The 15,569-nt window shown below is 42.1% G+C and overlaps 1 protein-coding gene across 1 annotated transcript in view; it reads right to left on the bottom strand.

Moving 5' to 3' along the window:
- Positions 1–15,569, bottom strand: part of STIL (STIL centriolar assembly protein) — a 1,728,658-nt gene that overhangs the window by 1,192,260 nt on the left and 520,829 nt on the right. Inside the window, exon 9 of the mRNA XM_044085829.1 lies at positions 5,353–5,500. Coding sequence (XP_043941764.1) covers positions 5,353–5,500 — 148 coding nt within the window. The remainder of the gene's footprint in view (positions 1–5,352; positions 5,501–15,569) is intronic.

The following is a 15,569-nucleotide window of genomic DNA, read 5'->3' on the forward strand; positions in this document are numbered from 1 at the left end:
TCCTCAGCATTAGTACCAAACAGCACATCCTTTTGTAAAGGAGCATCTAGAAGTTTAGCTTTCACATGATCAGGTAAATTTTGTTCCCTAAGCCAGGCATATCTGCAAATGACTGATCCTGTAGCTGCCGCTCTACTTGAGGCCTCTAAGGCATCATAACCACATTGTAAGGTGTGTTTACCCACTTGTTCTGCACTATACATCATATCCTGTAACTCCTTTAAATCTTGTTGTTCAGGTTGAGACATTTTGTTCCTCAATTGTGATAACAGGAACTGTTGATATTTAAGCATATGAAACTGACAATTTAAAGCCCTCATGGCTAGGGTGGCCGAGGTATAAACCTTTCCCCCCCCCCCTTTCCAAAGATCTTGATTCCCTTTCTGCAGGAAGTGGATTTTTGGCAGTGGAGGCCTTCAATCCCTTGGGGCCTTGTGAAATGGTTTCAGGGTCAGCATTATGGCTTTTGAAGAGAAATTGGTGAGAGCTGGGTACTCTGTAATACCCATCAGGTTTGACTGGTGCAGGAGGCAGAGAATCCGGGTTAAGACAAGCGTCCGAATAGACATCATCCAGTATGTCCAAAACAGGGGGTATAGCCAGAGGTCTGTGTTGAGGTAACAAAAGAAATTCCCTGAGTCTCTTCTTGGAATCTGAAAAGTCTTGGCCTTCCCAATGGAAGTGTTCCCTCAAGGTGTGTAAGGTTCCCCCAAAGGAAAAATCCTCAGGAGGGGATACAGAGGGAATGGACTGTTCTGCATCCGAATCCTCAAAAGGAGAGTAAGAGTGTTCCTCTGCATCAGAATGTTCTGATAAAATGGATCCCTGATCAGAAGAGGGAGAATCTTCCTCCACTCTGGGTCTCTTGTCTGGAGGGGGTTGATTACCTCTGATAAGAGTAATTAAATCCTCAGCCATTCTAAGCATCTGTTTTTTAGGCATGGGACCTGGAGATGGGCCCTGTACAACAGGCCTCATGGGCTGCCTGGCTGCTTTGGATTTAGTAAAGGCCTTAACTGAAAAAGAAGACGAGGGCCTAAATACACCATGGGTGGAGGTGGACCTGTCCACATTAGTAGGCTCAACATTAGCAGAGGCTTCGGTTGTAGTCTGGGAAAGGGCCGAGGACCCAGCAGTCTCGGGTACAGAGGACACCGCCAAAGAAGTGTCGTCGGTAGTCAGGGACTGCAAAGGCGTTTCGCTGAGAACCGGACCAAGTGTAGCCTGTTTTGGCGTGGTGTCGGCGGGGACCGCGGGCCTCGCGTGTCGGTCCTTTTCCTTGCGTTTTTTGGTCAAAACGGTATTCGGAGTGTCCGACGACATTTTATAATCAAAAGCTTTACCAAAGTAGTGCTGGGCGAACTCCGCCCGATGCTTAATAGTGCGTTTATTGAAGGTAGCGCAAAAGCGACAGCCCGAGACGTCGTGGTCTGGGCCCAAACAAGGTATGCAGCGGGAATGGAAATCCTTATGCGGTATTTGCTTCCCACAAGAAATACAATTATTAACTTTTTCTGACATCGGTCTGAGGCAAGAAAAGTTTCCAACGGGTACTTAGCTTTAATGAAGACTTCGGATTCCAAAATATTCGTAATTCAGGAGCTGGCCGACCGGCACTTGCGAACTGCTTCTGCTTCGGGCACCGCGCAGCAAAAAAGACTGAAGAACATGGCGTCGGCTGTGTCTTATATACTCTGGCCTCACTGACGTCAGAAGAGAAAGCGACAACAACCGACGTCGGACCAAGACTTTGGAATTCGGCCGACCGAGGGACCGCCTGACGGCAGAGAACCCATCTGTGATTACTGCAGCTGTATGCACGATGAACATCAAATGAAGTAACTACTTCAGATCGAAAATTTCAGGAGTAGGCCGACCGGCACTTGCGAACTGCTTCTGCTTCGGTCACCGCACGGCAAGAAAGACTGATGTAATGGCGTCGGCTGCATGTTTTATACCCCTGATGACCTGACGTCATGGAAGAAGGGACAGCAACCGACGCAGGACCCAAGACTTTGTTAATCAGGCCGACTGAGGGCAACCTGCAAGCAGATTACCCAAATGTAATGACTGCAACAGTGAAACACGAAGAACATCTAGTGGCTCTGAGGCAACAACAGTACAAAGCCCCACGCAAGCACACTGTCCTTTCCTAAGCAGACTAGTCATACAATAAATATTTTCCTCACAGAAAGTTCACAGAAGCAAGGGTGAACACATGTGAGAGTGTAAGCAAGAGTCAGCACATGTGAGAGTGAGCATGCATGTGACAGCGAACGCAGATGCAAGAGTGTGTGTGTGTGTGTGTGTGTGTGTGAGAGAGAGAGAAGAGCGAGTGTGTGAGAGAGAACGAGAGCTTGCATGTGTGTGTGCACACGTTTGTGAGAAAGACAGCGTGCGTGTTTGTGAGCGAGTTTATGTGCGCAAGACAGTGTGTGCAACACAGAAAGCCAAAGAAATGAAGTGGTGTATGGTTAAAAAGAAAATGCTCCAAAAATTCTGGTACCACTAGAATTTGTCCAAGTAATCTGGAGTGTTGTTTCTTTCCAAATATTTTACATACGTCCTAAAGCAAGTAAAGAAAAACAGTAAACTGAAATAATTGAGAATAAAATGGCTAGATGAGTTATTTTGCCTTCTGAGTAAAGGTTTCTTCAGATCTAAAACAAGTTTATTTGTATCTGCAACAACTGGGGACACAAATAGACAGTGCTCTAGCCTTTGACCATCATGTGTCTTCAGTAGTGAGGGAATCATTCTATGTTGTGCAAGTTATAAACAAAGGTATGGTATTCAAGGTCATTGTTCCACTGTATTCAGCACTGATCAGACCTCACTGAACACAATTCCCCCTTTTGTACATACCTAACCAGATACAGCTAACAACTGGAATGTCCACTGAGGTTCCGCATGAAAGTAACATGTCCAAAGCTGACCGGCTTAAAGCCCTATCCCTGTATTCTGTCTCCTACAGGGTTGTTCAGGAGATATCTATGACTGGCATAAAAGGCATTCTCAGATCTCACCCTGATGGTCTTGTTGCATATATGCAAAACAATTAACACCAGAACCTGTTCTAAAGACTTAAACCTTGCCTGTGACATAAATAGAACCAACCAGAGAGACAATGTATCCCAATGACTACCTCTTCTCTGGGGCAGGCTCCCTTATCCATGTAAAGCAGAGTTCTTTCCTAACCCAATTCAAGTGTAACTTGGACAATTGGATGGGGAACAGGAAATTCATCCCTGGTTTGGCACCTACGTCTCTAATGGACACAGGCAGCCGGTAAATGGTTCACCTTCCAAGTCCCTGCTTACACTTATCAAGGTTACCAGAACTAGTCAGAGATTTGGGATGCAAAGACTTAAAAAGGTCCTGGTGGCTGTTAGCCTAGTACACATCTGTGAACTATCAGAAAAAAACAGCACCTTCCTGTAACTGCAAGGTGTTGGAATACCTTCTGGGGTTTGTGAGGAAAACCATTCCCCAACCTGATATCAAGCTATGATATTAATTAGACAAACTGGTTAGCTTGTTATACTGTTCTCTGTTCTGTCATTTCTGCTTCCGTACAGAGGAACGAAAGGAATCACTTGTGCTAATGTTAAGCTTACATTCATCTGATATTTTACAAGGACAGAGCATAAGGGAATGGCTACTAGAGTTTTCTCCTTAGTCTTTCTCACACCCCTGGAAGACCCCCCCCCCTCCACCTTGCAAACACAAGGTGTCTGTTCCTCAGGATCTGCTGCACATTAAGACCTAGTGAAACCTCCAAGCATTTCTCTACAGCAATGATGCTTCCAGGTGTCAAATATTGCTCATTCAGATTTACATTCCTGATTCTAAAATGCTATATATGAGCTATTGAAAGATATCATCTTAAAACTTTCATGATGGGGAATACAACTGCACTGACATTTCATCTCTGTCTAGTGCACTACAGATATTGAACAAAGCAATACAGACAAAATGGATGTTCTCAAATAAAAGCGCACATTTAGATGAGGAAACACGCTGACAATGTGTGTGCAGCTTGAGTGATTATTGTAAATGTTTACAAAATGTTACAAAAATCAACATTTACTATGTTTATTGTGACTTACATCTAGTTTAAGATCAAGAGTCAAATGAATGTGTTCACTGTAGAAAATAATTTTGTAATGAACAGTATGCCATTTACACTTCTTTTGTAACACTTATGCTAGAGAAATGAGCATTTATTTCAACCGAGATTATGTAGCTTGATACTGTTAAAAGGCTCAGGATGCAGCCACTTCAGGAGCTCAATCAGAGGGAATGCATTAAAGTAAAATTTTTTAGATATGAAGAAGCTTTTACTCACAAAGCAAAAGCACTCATCTGACCATTTTGCTTTTCATTAATGCTCATTTTTTTTTTACTCATAAGTTAACATATTTCACTATAGCTAAGCAAAATTAATCCAACTTGGCTACTCTTAAATAAATAAAAAATGTTTATTTGGAAGAAAACTCTTTGGATTAATTTACCAGATTCTTGTGGTGTCAGAATTCTTCAGAGACTTTTTTTAAACCATACACCTTATCATTTTAGTCCTTTGGTTTGTTTACTTGTGCTAAAGTTGACAATGTTTTATCCCTTCAGACAATGGAACTGAATTCTTGGATCTTAGAAGTGTTTTCATTTTTCTCTCCATGGAATGCGCAAGTGTTGTAATGAAAATTAGTCCATCAGTTTTGCAGCCCAATGATGGAAAAAATGTGGATGTTTGAAGCTAAGTGCAATATATGTCAAGATAGGGCGGGGCACAGTGGTGCAGCAGTTAGCATTGTGGCCTCAGAGCAAGAGTTTTGCTTGGTTTGATTCTCAGCTGGGGTGTCTTCTATGTGGAGTCTGCATGTCCTCCCTGTGTTTGTGTGGGTTTTTTCTGGGTGCGCCAGTTTCCTCCCACATTCCAAAAACAATCAGTAGGTGGACTGGACACACTAAATTGGCTGCAGGCGTGAGTGCGTGAGTGCATGAGTGTAGTATGGAAGAACAACTGCTAGCCTACTGTTGGTGTGAGCACGGTTTTATATATTGAAATTAAATCTAGACCACTTGTGCAAAAATGGGGAAAGGGGTTGTGGGGGTTGTGGATGGAGTACATGTCAAGACTGCGCACAAGTCAAACTTCTCTAGCTAAGTACAACCAATCATTCTAAAACAGGTCACATCTGCCCCAAGAGAACTTTCAAACAATCTTAGAATTTCAGCTTACAGACTCTTTTGACAAATGGCATCTCTGTAATGGACTACATTTTTATAAACATACAACTCTTAGTCTTTTGTAAATACGTACATGCTATAATATACTATAAAACTTACTTTAAAAAGACTTAACGTTTCTGTACTGGTTAACAGTTGAAAGTTCATCTGCTGGTCTCCACTGCAAGGACAGCATTCATAAAATTCAGGTTCTTTGTGTGTCAATGAATACAACACAATAAGAAAACTGCCCCTTTCAGACAAGACCCTGGAAAAGGAAAGAAACAGTAAATTTTGGATATTATCACATCAAAACTCATTACAATGAAATTATTATCTTCTACTTCTAAACAAGGCATTCAAGCAAAAAAGAATCAACTGGTAACTTTTAGGTCAAAATAAAAAAATGCTAAATTTTCTGCACAAATTAGGGGGGAAAGCATCAAATATTAAATTCAAAACAATTCTAAGATACTGAATACTATTTTGGAACCAAAATTTTACATATTCTTTATTAATTTAATAACCAGACATTCAAGCAGCAATTGTTTGCAATTGCAATTGTTAGCAATTGATCTGCACAATCATGTGCAGACAAAAAGTACAGCCTTATATAAAAATTTCTCTACTTCATGTTCAGAATTAGTTAAATGCATTCATCCTGACTGTGACCAACTCTCATTATACTATATTCAGGAATTGAAAAAAACAGCTATGCAAAGTACTCAAAAGTAAGGGGATCTTAAAACAGCACTTCGGCAGCAGGATCCTAACAAATAAGACATGCATTCATGCAATACTTGAGAAGCTGTGAGTGGATGCATTTTTTTTAGCATTTTAGATAGGATAGGATAGCGATGGGTCTACAATTAGATGGGCCAGTTGAGTTCCCCCCTTTGTGCAGGCGGACGGTGAAGAAGGCTTTCCAGATGAGGGGGACTGTTGCTTCTTTAATGGATCTGTTGATTAGTATGGATACAGGATCTGCAATACATTAAGAAGCAAGTTTCCGGAAGGTGGGAGGGAGACCATCAGTGGAGGGAGAGCAGGGTTTAAGCTTGAAAAGAGGAGATTTTATGTAAGATGTGGGAACAGGCTGAAAAGAAAAAAAAAGTTTTTTGCTGAGTGGGTTGGAAGAGGTAGGGGAGCAGCTGTGTTGGAGCCGGAGCGTGTGCGTTTTTGAATGGTGTCGGTGAAGTGTTGACTGAGGAAGGTAGTATTTGTTTGGGCGAACAATTTTGTTTAGAGTGGACCAGAAATTATGAGGGTTGGATTGCTACTGATTTGGGGAGTGTTATAGTAGGATTTTTTATCTTTGTTGATTTGTTTCTAGGCCAGATTCCGTAGTTTTCTGTAGTTTTATAGCAGGGGTAGTTCTTTTGTTTTGACCCAGGCTTTCCAAGCAGTCTCTTTTATGCATAAGAGATCTGATATCTTTAGAAAGTCAGGGGGCATAATTAGATTTTATTCTAATTCTCCTGGAGGGGGCAAGGGAATTCAGTGTGCCCAAGAAAATGCTATTAAATTTACTCACTGTATCATCGACAGATTTTCTTGAGGATGGACCCATCAACACTAGACATTAGGGAGCTGAACTGGGACATGTTAAAGTTAGAGAGTTTACAATGGTCTCTGTAAAGGTGTTATTTGGGTAGTTGGGTAAAGTGTCTTAGAATGGAGTTAGGGAGATGGTCACTTAAGGAGTCTGGTAGGGTAGCTGGACTATGGTATTGGTTGGGGGAGTTTGTGAGAATCCAGTCAATAGTGGAGCAGGTACCTAAGGGGTTTTGTGCAGGCAGGTGGAGATGTTATCAGCTGATGAAATCCATGTAAGCTGATACTAAATTGTGGAGTCATTCAAGTGTAAGACTGGTCAAATTAATGTTGACATCTCTAAGGATGAGAGTTTCATAGGGTATGTTGTGAGAAAAACAGGATAGGATATTTTCTACTGTTGGGATATTATTTCCAGGGGGGATATATATGGAAGCAATGACAAATTTCTTGTGAGAGTTAAGGTGGCAATTTAGGATGATTAGTTCAGCTGGGTGGAAATTGGGGGTAGGGATGGTGACTGGTGAGAGATTTAGGCCAGAGTAGAGGATGTCGATGCCACCTCCTTTTATGGGAAATCTATCACTGCAGTAAATAATATAGCCAGCTGGGAGTATTTCGCTATTTGTGATATGTGGTTTTAGCCAAGTTTCAGTTAAAGTAAGAATGCGGGGGGAGTTCTGGGCTAACTAGATGTGAAGTTCAGTGATTTTGTTAGTAATACTTTAAATATTTAGTGACTACATAGATAGGTGTTTGTAGGAAAAATAAGTCGATTGGGGGGGATGAGGATAGTTTGAATTATAAGTATAGGGGGAAGGATGAGGAAGGCTTGTGGGTTTTGTGGCTATGGGGAGGGGAGAGGGGCCTGGGTTAGGGTGGATGTCACCAGAGAGGAGTATATTGCTAATAAAAAATGCAAGTAGTTTTAGTGGTGGGAGTTTGTTGTAAAATTTAGTTTTGGATGTAGAGGAGATAGGATAGATGTGTAGTACGGTAAATGTATGAAGACAGGTAGTGGAGAGGTTGAAGGGAGATGGGGAAATAGTTAAGGAATAAGTATTAGGTGGAGTTTCAGGGATACAAGAGGTAGGTGAGCATATATAGGCTTGAGAAAGTTTAGTGTGATAGGAGGTTAGAATAGAGAGAAGTATACGAGGAGGGATGGTGAAGAGCAGGAGTTGTACTGTGCAGTGAGTGAGGAGAAGTTAAGGGAATAAATAGTGGAGGACTGGATGACGTAGTAAGTGATTAAGTTTAATTGTGGGTGGTTTCAGGCAGGAAATGGGTTATGTATAGCTGATAAGACAGGAAAGGGAGGGAATGGATAGGATAAAAGCAATTGAAGTGGGGGTGGGTGGGAATGGGGGTAGGGGAGCGAAGTGAGCCTGAGCAGGGCTAGGCTCACTGATAAATCACTGAGAAATCAAAGAAAAAGCAATCAGTAAAGCAATTAAGTACTGCAGAGATGGGAGCTGGAGAGTCAGAGGGGGGTAAAGCAGCTCACAGAGAAATAGTGTATGTGAATCCTTTGGAAAGTAGTTAACAGGTCAGAGTGCAGGAACAAGGGGTTTACAGTAAAATAGAGAAGTGCAGGAGGAACAGTATAGACTAGGAGAAAGAAAACAGGGAGGGGGCTGAGTAGGTTACAGCAGACTTAACAGCTTTAAGAGAAGAGATAGATAGAAGTAGGAGAGTGGAGGGGCAGGGTAGAAGAGAGCAGTGGTGGCCTGAAGACATGCAAGAGATGGCCAAAAGAAGAGCAACAGTTACTACTGAAAGTAGCAGGACATACTTTATTGATTCACAAAATGAAGGGAGGCACCCACGAAGGGAACTGACTGCAGGTAACTCCAGACAGGGTAGGGTCTGTGAGCTTTGCTGATGTGGACTATTGGTAATACCTGGAATTGGCCACCGCACACTATGGGACTGCTCAAAGGTGTACGGAAGAGAAATTAAATTCACCATTCCCTGTCTTGACAGCACATCTGCATTGGCATTGTTGACCCCAATGCGGTGCTGCACTGTCATATCATATGCCTGCAACCCTAAGCTCCACCACAGTAACTTGGGATTTTGATGGCTGGCACCCTGTAGCCACTGATCCCACTCAAGACTCCTACTACCTCCTACTGCAAATGCTTAGCACCACGGCCTCCCTATCATGCTAAAGTTTCATCATGTTAACAGGGTACAGCTTGTGCCCCTGCCTAGCAGTTCTTATATGCAGTTAACATCACTAACCTTTCTTACCACTTTGAAGGGTCCCTCCCAAGCTGCCTGCAGCTTGCTGTGTCTGACAGGAATGAGAACCATAACCTACTGCCCCGCAGCATATGCTCTAGCCTGGGCATTCATGCCATACCAGACCTTTTTCTGCAGTTGCGCTTCTGTCAGGTTCTCCTGGGCTATGCCCTTGAGTTCCCCGAGCCTTGTCCTGAGGTTTAGGACATAGGCCACAACAGAATCCTTGTGGGATTCACACTCACCCTCCCACTCATCATAAATCAAATTTAGAGCTCCCACCACCCTGTGCCCATAGAGCAACTCAAAGGGTGAAAAACCTGTGGATTCCTGGGACACCGCTCTGTAAGCAAACAGATGGGGCAAATATTTGTCCGACTCCCTCTTAAACTGGTCTGCAAATGCCCATAGCTTGGTCTTTAATGTAGAGTTTAACCTCTCCACCAAACCATAAGTCTGGGGATGGTAGGGGTAGTCTATAGGTGCTTCACTCCACAGTGCTTCCACAGACAAGCCAACAGGTCTGACATGAAACTGGCACTTCTGTCAGTATTTCTTTTGGGAAACCTACCCTGCTGAAAATCTGTAACAAAGTATTTGCCACCTTTTCTTGTCTCAATGGAGGAAAGAGCCACCACCTCAGGGTATCTGGCAGCATAATCTACTACCACTAGGAAATATACTTTCCAGTGGAACTTGGGGTACTTGGAGGCCCACAATATTCATAGCTACCCTCAAACGGCTCCTCAATCACAGGCAAATGCAGCAAAGGAGCTTCAACCTTGTTTCCTGCCTTGCCTACCTTTTAGCACTGCTCACAGGTCCTGCAGTACCCTGTTACATCCCTGGAAATCCCAGGCCAATAAAGGTTCTGCATAATACGTCTCTTGGTATGCTTTATGCCCATATGACCTGCAAATGAAATATCAAGAGCTATGGCTAGAAGTGCCAGACGGTAGGCTGTGGGCATTGCCAACTGCTGTATTCTCGCCCTCTAGCCCTCCTTCATGGGTACACTCTATACAGTAGCCCTTTTTCCCCAGAATACACATTCCCCCTTTCCTTGAAAATCAGGAGTTTTCCTGGCTAATTCCCTCAAGCCTTGTAATGTAGGGTCTGAGAGCGGAGCCGGTCTCAACTCTCTCTTTGTAACCCTTCCCAGCTCTCCTTCCACAGGAAGACTGGTATCCTCTGACAGCAGTGCCTCACTGTCAGTTTAGATACTACTACTCACCTCTGCCCTTGCAGTCACTCTGTCCAAGGGAATATCAGTACCCACAAGCAGCTGTGGCTCATTTTCAGTCTCAATGCTACAGGGTAGCTTCCTCCCTGAAGTAGCCACCTCATCAGTCCTGGCTTCAAGTCTGCGGTCTGTCTGGGTCCCTCCAGCCTACCAGACCCACATGCTCATCTCCAAGCCTGACTGCATGCAACTGCATGCACACAAGGTACTGCATCATCAAAATCCTTCCCCATCAGGACATCTGCGGGGATATCCTTAAACATACCTACTTGCTTGCTTCCTTTTCCACCTTCCCAGTCAAGGTGAACCCTAGCTAAAGGTATTTGGAATGGTGTTCCTCATAAAGCTCTGACTGGAGTGGACTGCCCAGGCAAGTAGTGCTCCTCTTTAATCATTGCAGGCTTCACAATGTTTAGGTCAGAGGCATCTCTCTCTCTCTTAGCAGTGACCCGTTTCCTATCTACTAAGTTAGGATATCACCGCCGGTAGTAGTTGGTACCCTTGTTGTCTCCAGACAACTTACCACTGCCATTCCGTCATTCCAACTTACTGGCTCTCCCACCTTTTATTCCCCACCTTGCCTCCGTGGACATCTACATGCTAACATGGTCTCACTAGCTACATTTAAAATATTTAATCCTTGATCCTGGCCATGTACCTGAACTAGTGGCTTCCCCCGTTACTGGTGGACTCTGTTGGGGTGGATTAGGTGCCCACCATGGTTTCCCTTAGACCCACGTACAGCACTGGATATCCCTTTCCTGTGCAGTGATGCCCTGCTTGTTAGGTATAGGTTTCCCTTTTTTCCCAGCTCATCTGTGTTATTACATTCTCTGCCAATCAGATTCTCATGTCCTTAAGCAAAGAGCTAAGGGCTTGTTCCATCACCAAAAGGTCTGCCAGCTGTTAAAAAGTGGTGACTTGACACCCACCTATGAAAATAAGTGCTTAACTCAGCAACATAATCACACAGTTTCATCTGCCTTGCGCCTATGTTCACAAATTTTTTTCTATAAGCTTCAAGTGTTAACTAAAAACACTCTAACAATTTTAACTGTATTATAACTAAAGTAATCCAATCCGCATCAGACAATTTAGAAACAGCAGTTGCAGCTTTACCATGGAGAAAGGGGGTCAGTAACCGTATCCAGAGCCCTTAGGTCAACATTGTACTGTTTACATAGTTTTATTCACAGGTTTGAAAGGGTATCAAATTATCACCTTCTGTAAATTGTGGAAGAAATTTTCTGACCTTCATTGCGTCTGGGTTTCGGTTACTCCATTCCCAGTTACCTCCATGACAATGGCAAAGTCACCATTTCCTTTTCATGTTGCCTCTGCCTCTCATTTTCTTCAGCCTCCAGATGTCTCAGTCTATCTGCTGACTCTAGATCCAAATGTTGGGCCTCCAGTTCAAGTCTCTAACTCCAGACAGATTTTTAAGTCCTCTGTGGAAAGGTTAAACTATTCATTTTCTGAGAAATGTACATCCCCCAAGGCTTGTCTGGCTGTCCTCCTGCTTGCTGGTCTGTGATGCAGCTGTGGTTAAAGCTGCAGTCATTTCTCCTTTAGTCAGGTTGGCATGCCCCTGTCCTTTGGCTCGGCACATCTCAGCCAACTGGCTCCTTGTCAGCTTGCCATACTCCTCTGCCGACATCCTTGCCTTCTCTCCCTGACTAAGCTAACAAAAAATAAATAAAACTATTGTGGTATGAAACTCTGAATGTCTACCGTGTGGCTGCTTGAGAGTACAAGCACCTTCTTTAGTGACCACTGTTTACAGGCTACAGGAGTTCAGTGTCCACACCACTGAAGTATTTCCAGATGCAGCTCTCTGCATCAAGCGCAATTTCGCTAACGAGCACACACAGACCACAGTCAGTCCAGGGCTGGTTTCTCCCTCTTTTTCCAGATCCCCAATAAGACTCCTCACTGGCACAGCTATAGAGTTGAGTCCTTAGCCAGTGTTCGAAGCAAAGTCCTCCAACACTCACTCTGTCCAAACAGTGCTTCATGTCCCTGCCCAAATAGCTGATGTACACACACACACACCTGGGAAAGGCTGGCACAGGTTTACTAGCTGTGCCCCCTTCTGCCCAGACTAGAAGGTAGTTTTCACTGCCACCAGAACCCTTATCAGCTACTTTAAGGCCCTTAACAAACTGTGTCAAATTTTACCGTGTAATATTAATAGTAATACAAATGGTAGTTTAACCAAGAGCAAGGCTATTAGGAGTGGCCCACACAGCTTCACCAAATAAATATGCAAGTACTCTCAAAACTTAAATATCTCTACTCCCAAATATCCAGCAAAGTCTAGAAGATTTAGGATCTTTATTTTTATACCCAAAGTAGACTCCAAGGAATTTTTCCTCTGGTAGATAGCAAGTGTTGGAGGTGTGATGGGCAAGAGAGAGAGATGGCTGTGAACATATTTTTTTTTGTGAGTGTAATGAGCTGGCAGACTTTAGGGATTCCCTGCAGACTGCTCTGTTGGAGATGCTGGGTGAGCAGATTGGATTGACTTGGGAGAAGATTTTTTTGAGTTATGATACAGAGTCGGAATTACCTAAACATAGTAAAGCCTTGTTGACTCTAATTATGGTGGCTACCAAAAATGCAATTATTAGAAAATGGAAATCAAAGTCTAGACCAACTTTACTAGAAGTAGTGAACATAGTAACAGAGAGAAAACAACTGGAATTTGGATCTTTAGATAAGGGAGGAGGCAAACTACATAGGAAAAATGGGAATTAAAACTGTGGGAACAATATATGCAGAGCAGGAATGAGGTTTAAGAGTTATGATATGAATGAGCCATATAATGCTTAATTGACAATGACTGGCTAGATAAGTGATGTATAATGTTTGCAACTACAGTTGTTTCAAAGGTGTCTGTGATGTACACTGGTTGCAACTAAAGTGGTTCCATGTTTGTTTTGTATTTGTATAAATGTAAGACTGCCTATGTCATGAGCAAAAATTTAATAAAGATGTTTGTTGGAAAAAAAACAATATTTCTAGACAGATCAGCCACAATAAAAGGTTTAAATATATTTAATAATAATAGAACAAAAATATTCAGTATATATTCACAGTGAGTTCAAAGAGTTCAAAATCACAGGAAATATTTAAAACACTCAAGAACAGTTTCAAATAAAGGAAAATATCTAAACTAAGCTTCACTATACCCCTGACTGTATCCAAGAGTGTTACTATTCCCTAGAAATAACTTATTAGAGCAAGGCAGATGTCGTGGTGAATGTTTCTTGTCAGGTCCAATACAGAATGCTGTGTCTCTCAAAGACTTTTCAAATTAATATTTCAAGTATTACTGCTGCGATAGCTTGCAGAATGACATTTCTTGTCATCTGACTCTACCCCAGGTGAAACCCCCCACTGCTAGAAGCTAGCAGTATTTAGCATCTACCTGTAAAAATGCATACATCTTAGATCTTTGGCAGATGCTGGAAGTCATAAAACAATTACATTCCTTCACATTTCAAGACTAGTAATTATTTCACCCTAAGGACAATACAGAAACTTTTTCAGCACAGATTCTGTCTCTAGCTCATCGAAAACTCAAAGATACCATCTATTATTTGCATAGCCATAAAGTAATTTAACTTTAGCTATTTTCTGAAGTTAACCTCCTGCATTCCAGTTTCCACTGTTACAATATATACATTTAAAACAGCTACAATAGTGCATGTACATTTCTGTTCTCTTCCAGCAGGGCACACTGTGGCTACATTTTAAGCACAAGCACTTTATAAAATACCTTTTTAACACACAACACATGACATGCAGTTCTAATACAGCTTTAACACAAGCATCTTACATAAATCATGCTGACATTCACAAATGACATAATTATTTACAGAACTCCAGCTAGCTATGCTGGCAGTATCCCCCCCCCCTTTGTCAAAGGATGTATACTGCCTGTCATTTGGAATCAGATTCTTAGCGATTGTCAAACTGGATCCCTTTCTGGGATCCATGAACACCACTGCTGGATGAACAATTTTTTTTGTATAGGTGTTTGTCGGAGCCACGGGCCTTATAAATCAGGTCTGTCTTTATACAGACCATGACATTCCCACTCTGGGCCAGTAATCAAGGAGCCTGAATCCTCACCATTGATACTGGAGAGGGACGTGCACTTGGAACACAAAAATGGATGCACTCAGTATTTCCAGATGCAGATACACACTTGAGAAAGGCAAGTACACATTACCCGCTCTACCAACTTTGCCCAGAATATAAGGTAGATTCACTGCCACCATTCAGTTACTATAAGGCTCTTAAAAGGGTACCCAATTATACTATAAGGCTCTTAAAAGGGTACCCAATTATATTGAGTGAAATTAATATTAATACAAATGGTAATGTTGACCAAACAGCAAGGCTTTCAGGACTGGCCAAAGTTATCACCAAATAAATACATGCAAATACTCTCGAAACTTAAATATTTTTCTAAAAGGACCAGCCACATTGAGAAGTTTAAATATATTTAATAATGAATAATAAAATAACATGAAAATGCTAAATATCTATTTATAGTGAACACCAGAGTTTCAATCACAGAAAATATTAAAAATAACACAGCTGGAAAGATTCACACAGTTACAGAAAAACAATGCCTTACTATTCTTACTATATTTTCCAGACTAATCTAGAGAGTACTATTCCTGGTCACTTACTAGCGCAAGGCAAGATGAAGTGGGTGAGTGGTCTTCCTCCTTTGTCTGGTTCCAAGAACAGACTGCTCAGTTTGACTGAGAGACATCTCAATACAATATCCAAATATTTCTGGGACAACTTGCAGAATGACATCACATCTGGTCACCTGACTCTGTACTGCACAATATCACCAATGCTAGAAGCTGCCAAGATTTTAGCAACTATGTGTTGTTATACACACAGATAGCGTTTTGCTCAGATCTGCTGCAGCTCCTGGAAGTCATAAAAATTTCAAACCTCTACCCTCCCAGAATAGCAATTAGCTCCCTGCTAGAGACAATAAAGAAGGATTCCTAATACTTGGTTTCCCAGACATTTTGTCTCGGACTGCAAACAGAACTGTAAGAAACGATCTTTATGGCCTAATTTAATTTCAACTATTTTTCAAAGTTTGCTGCAGCTGGATTGCGATTAACCTCTTCCCTTCCAGTATCCTCTGTTAAAACATATGCATTTAATTCAGTTACAAGGACACACTGTTGATACATTTTAACACAAACAGCTTTTTCAAATATATTTTTAAAAACAAGCATCTGTACAAATCTGTTTG

The sequence above is a fragment of the Protopterus annectens genome, chromosome 10.part0 (assembly GCF_019279795.1).
Source record: "Protopterus annectens isolate FY-2018-M chromosome 10.part0, PAN1.0, whole genome shotgun sequence".
Classification (NCBI taxonomy): Eukaryota; Metazoa; Chordata; order Ceratodontiformes; family Protopteridae; genus Protopterus; species Protopterus annectens.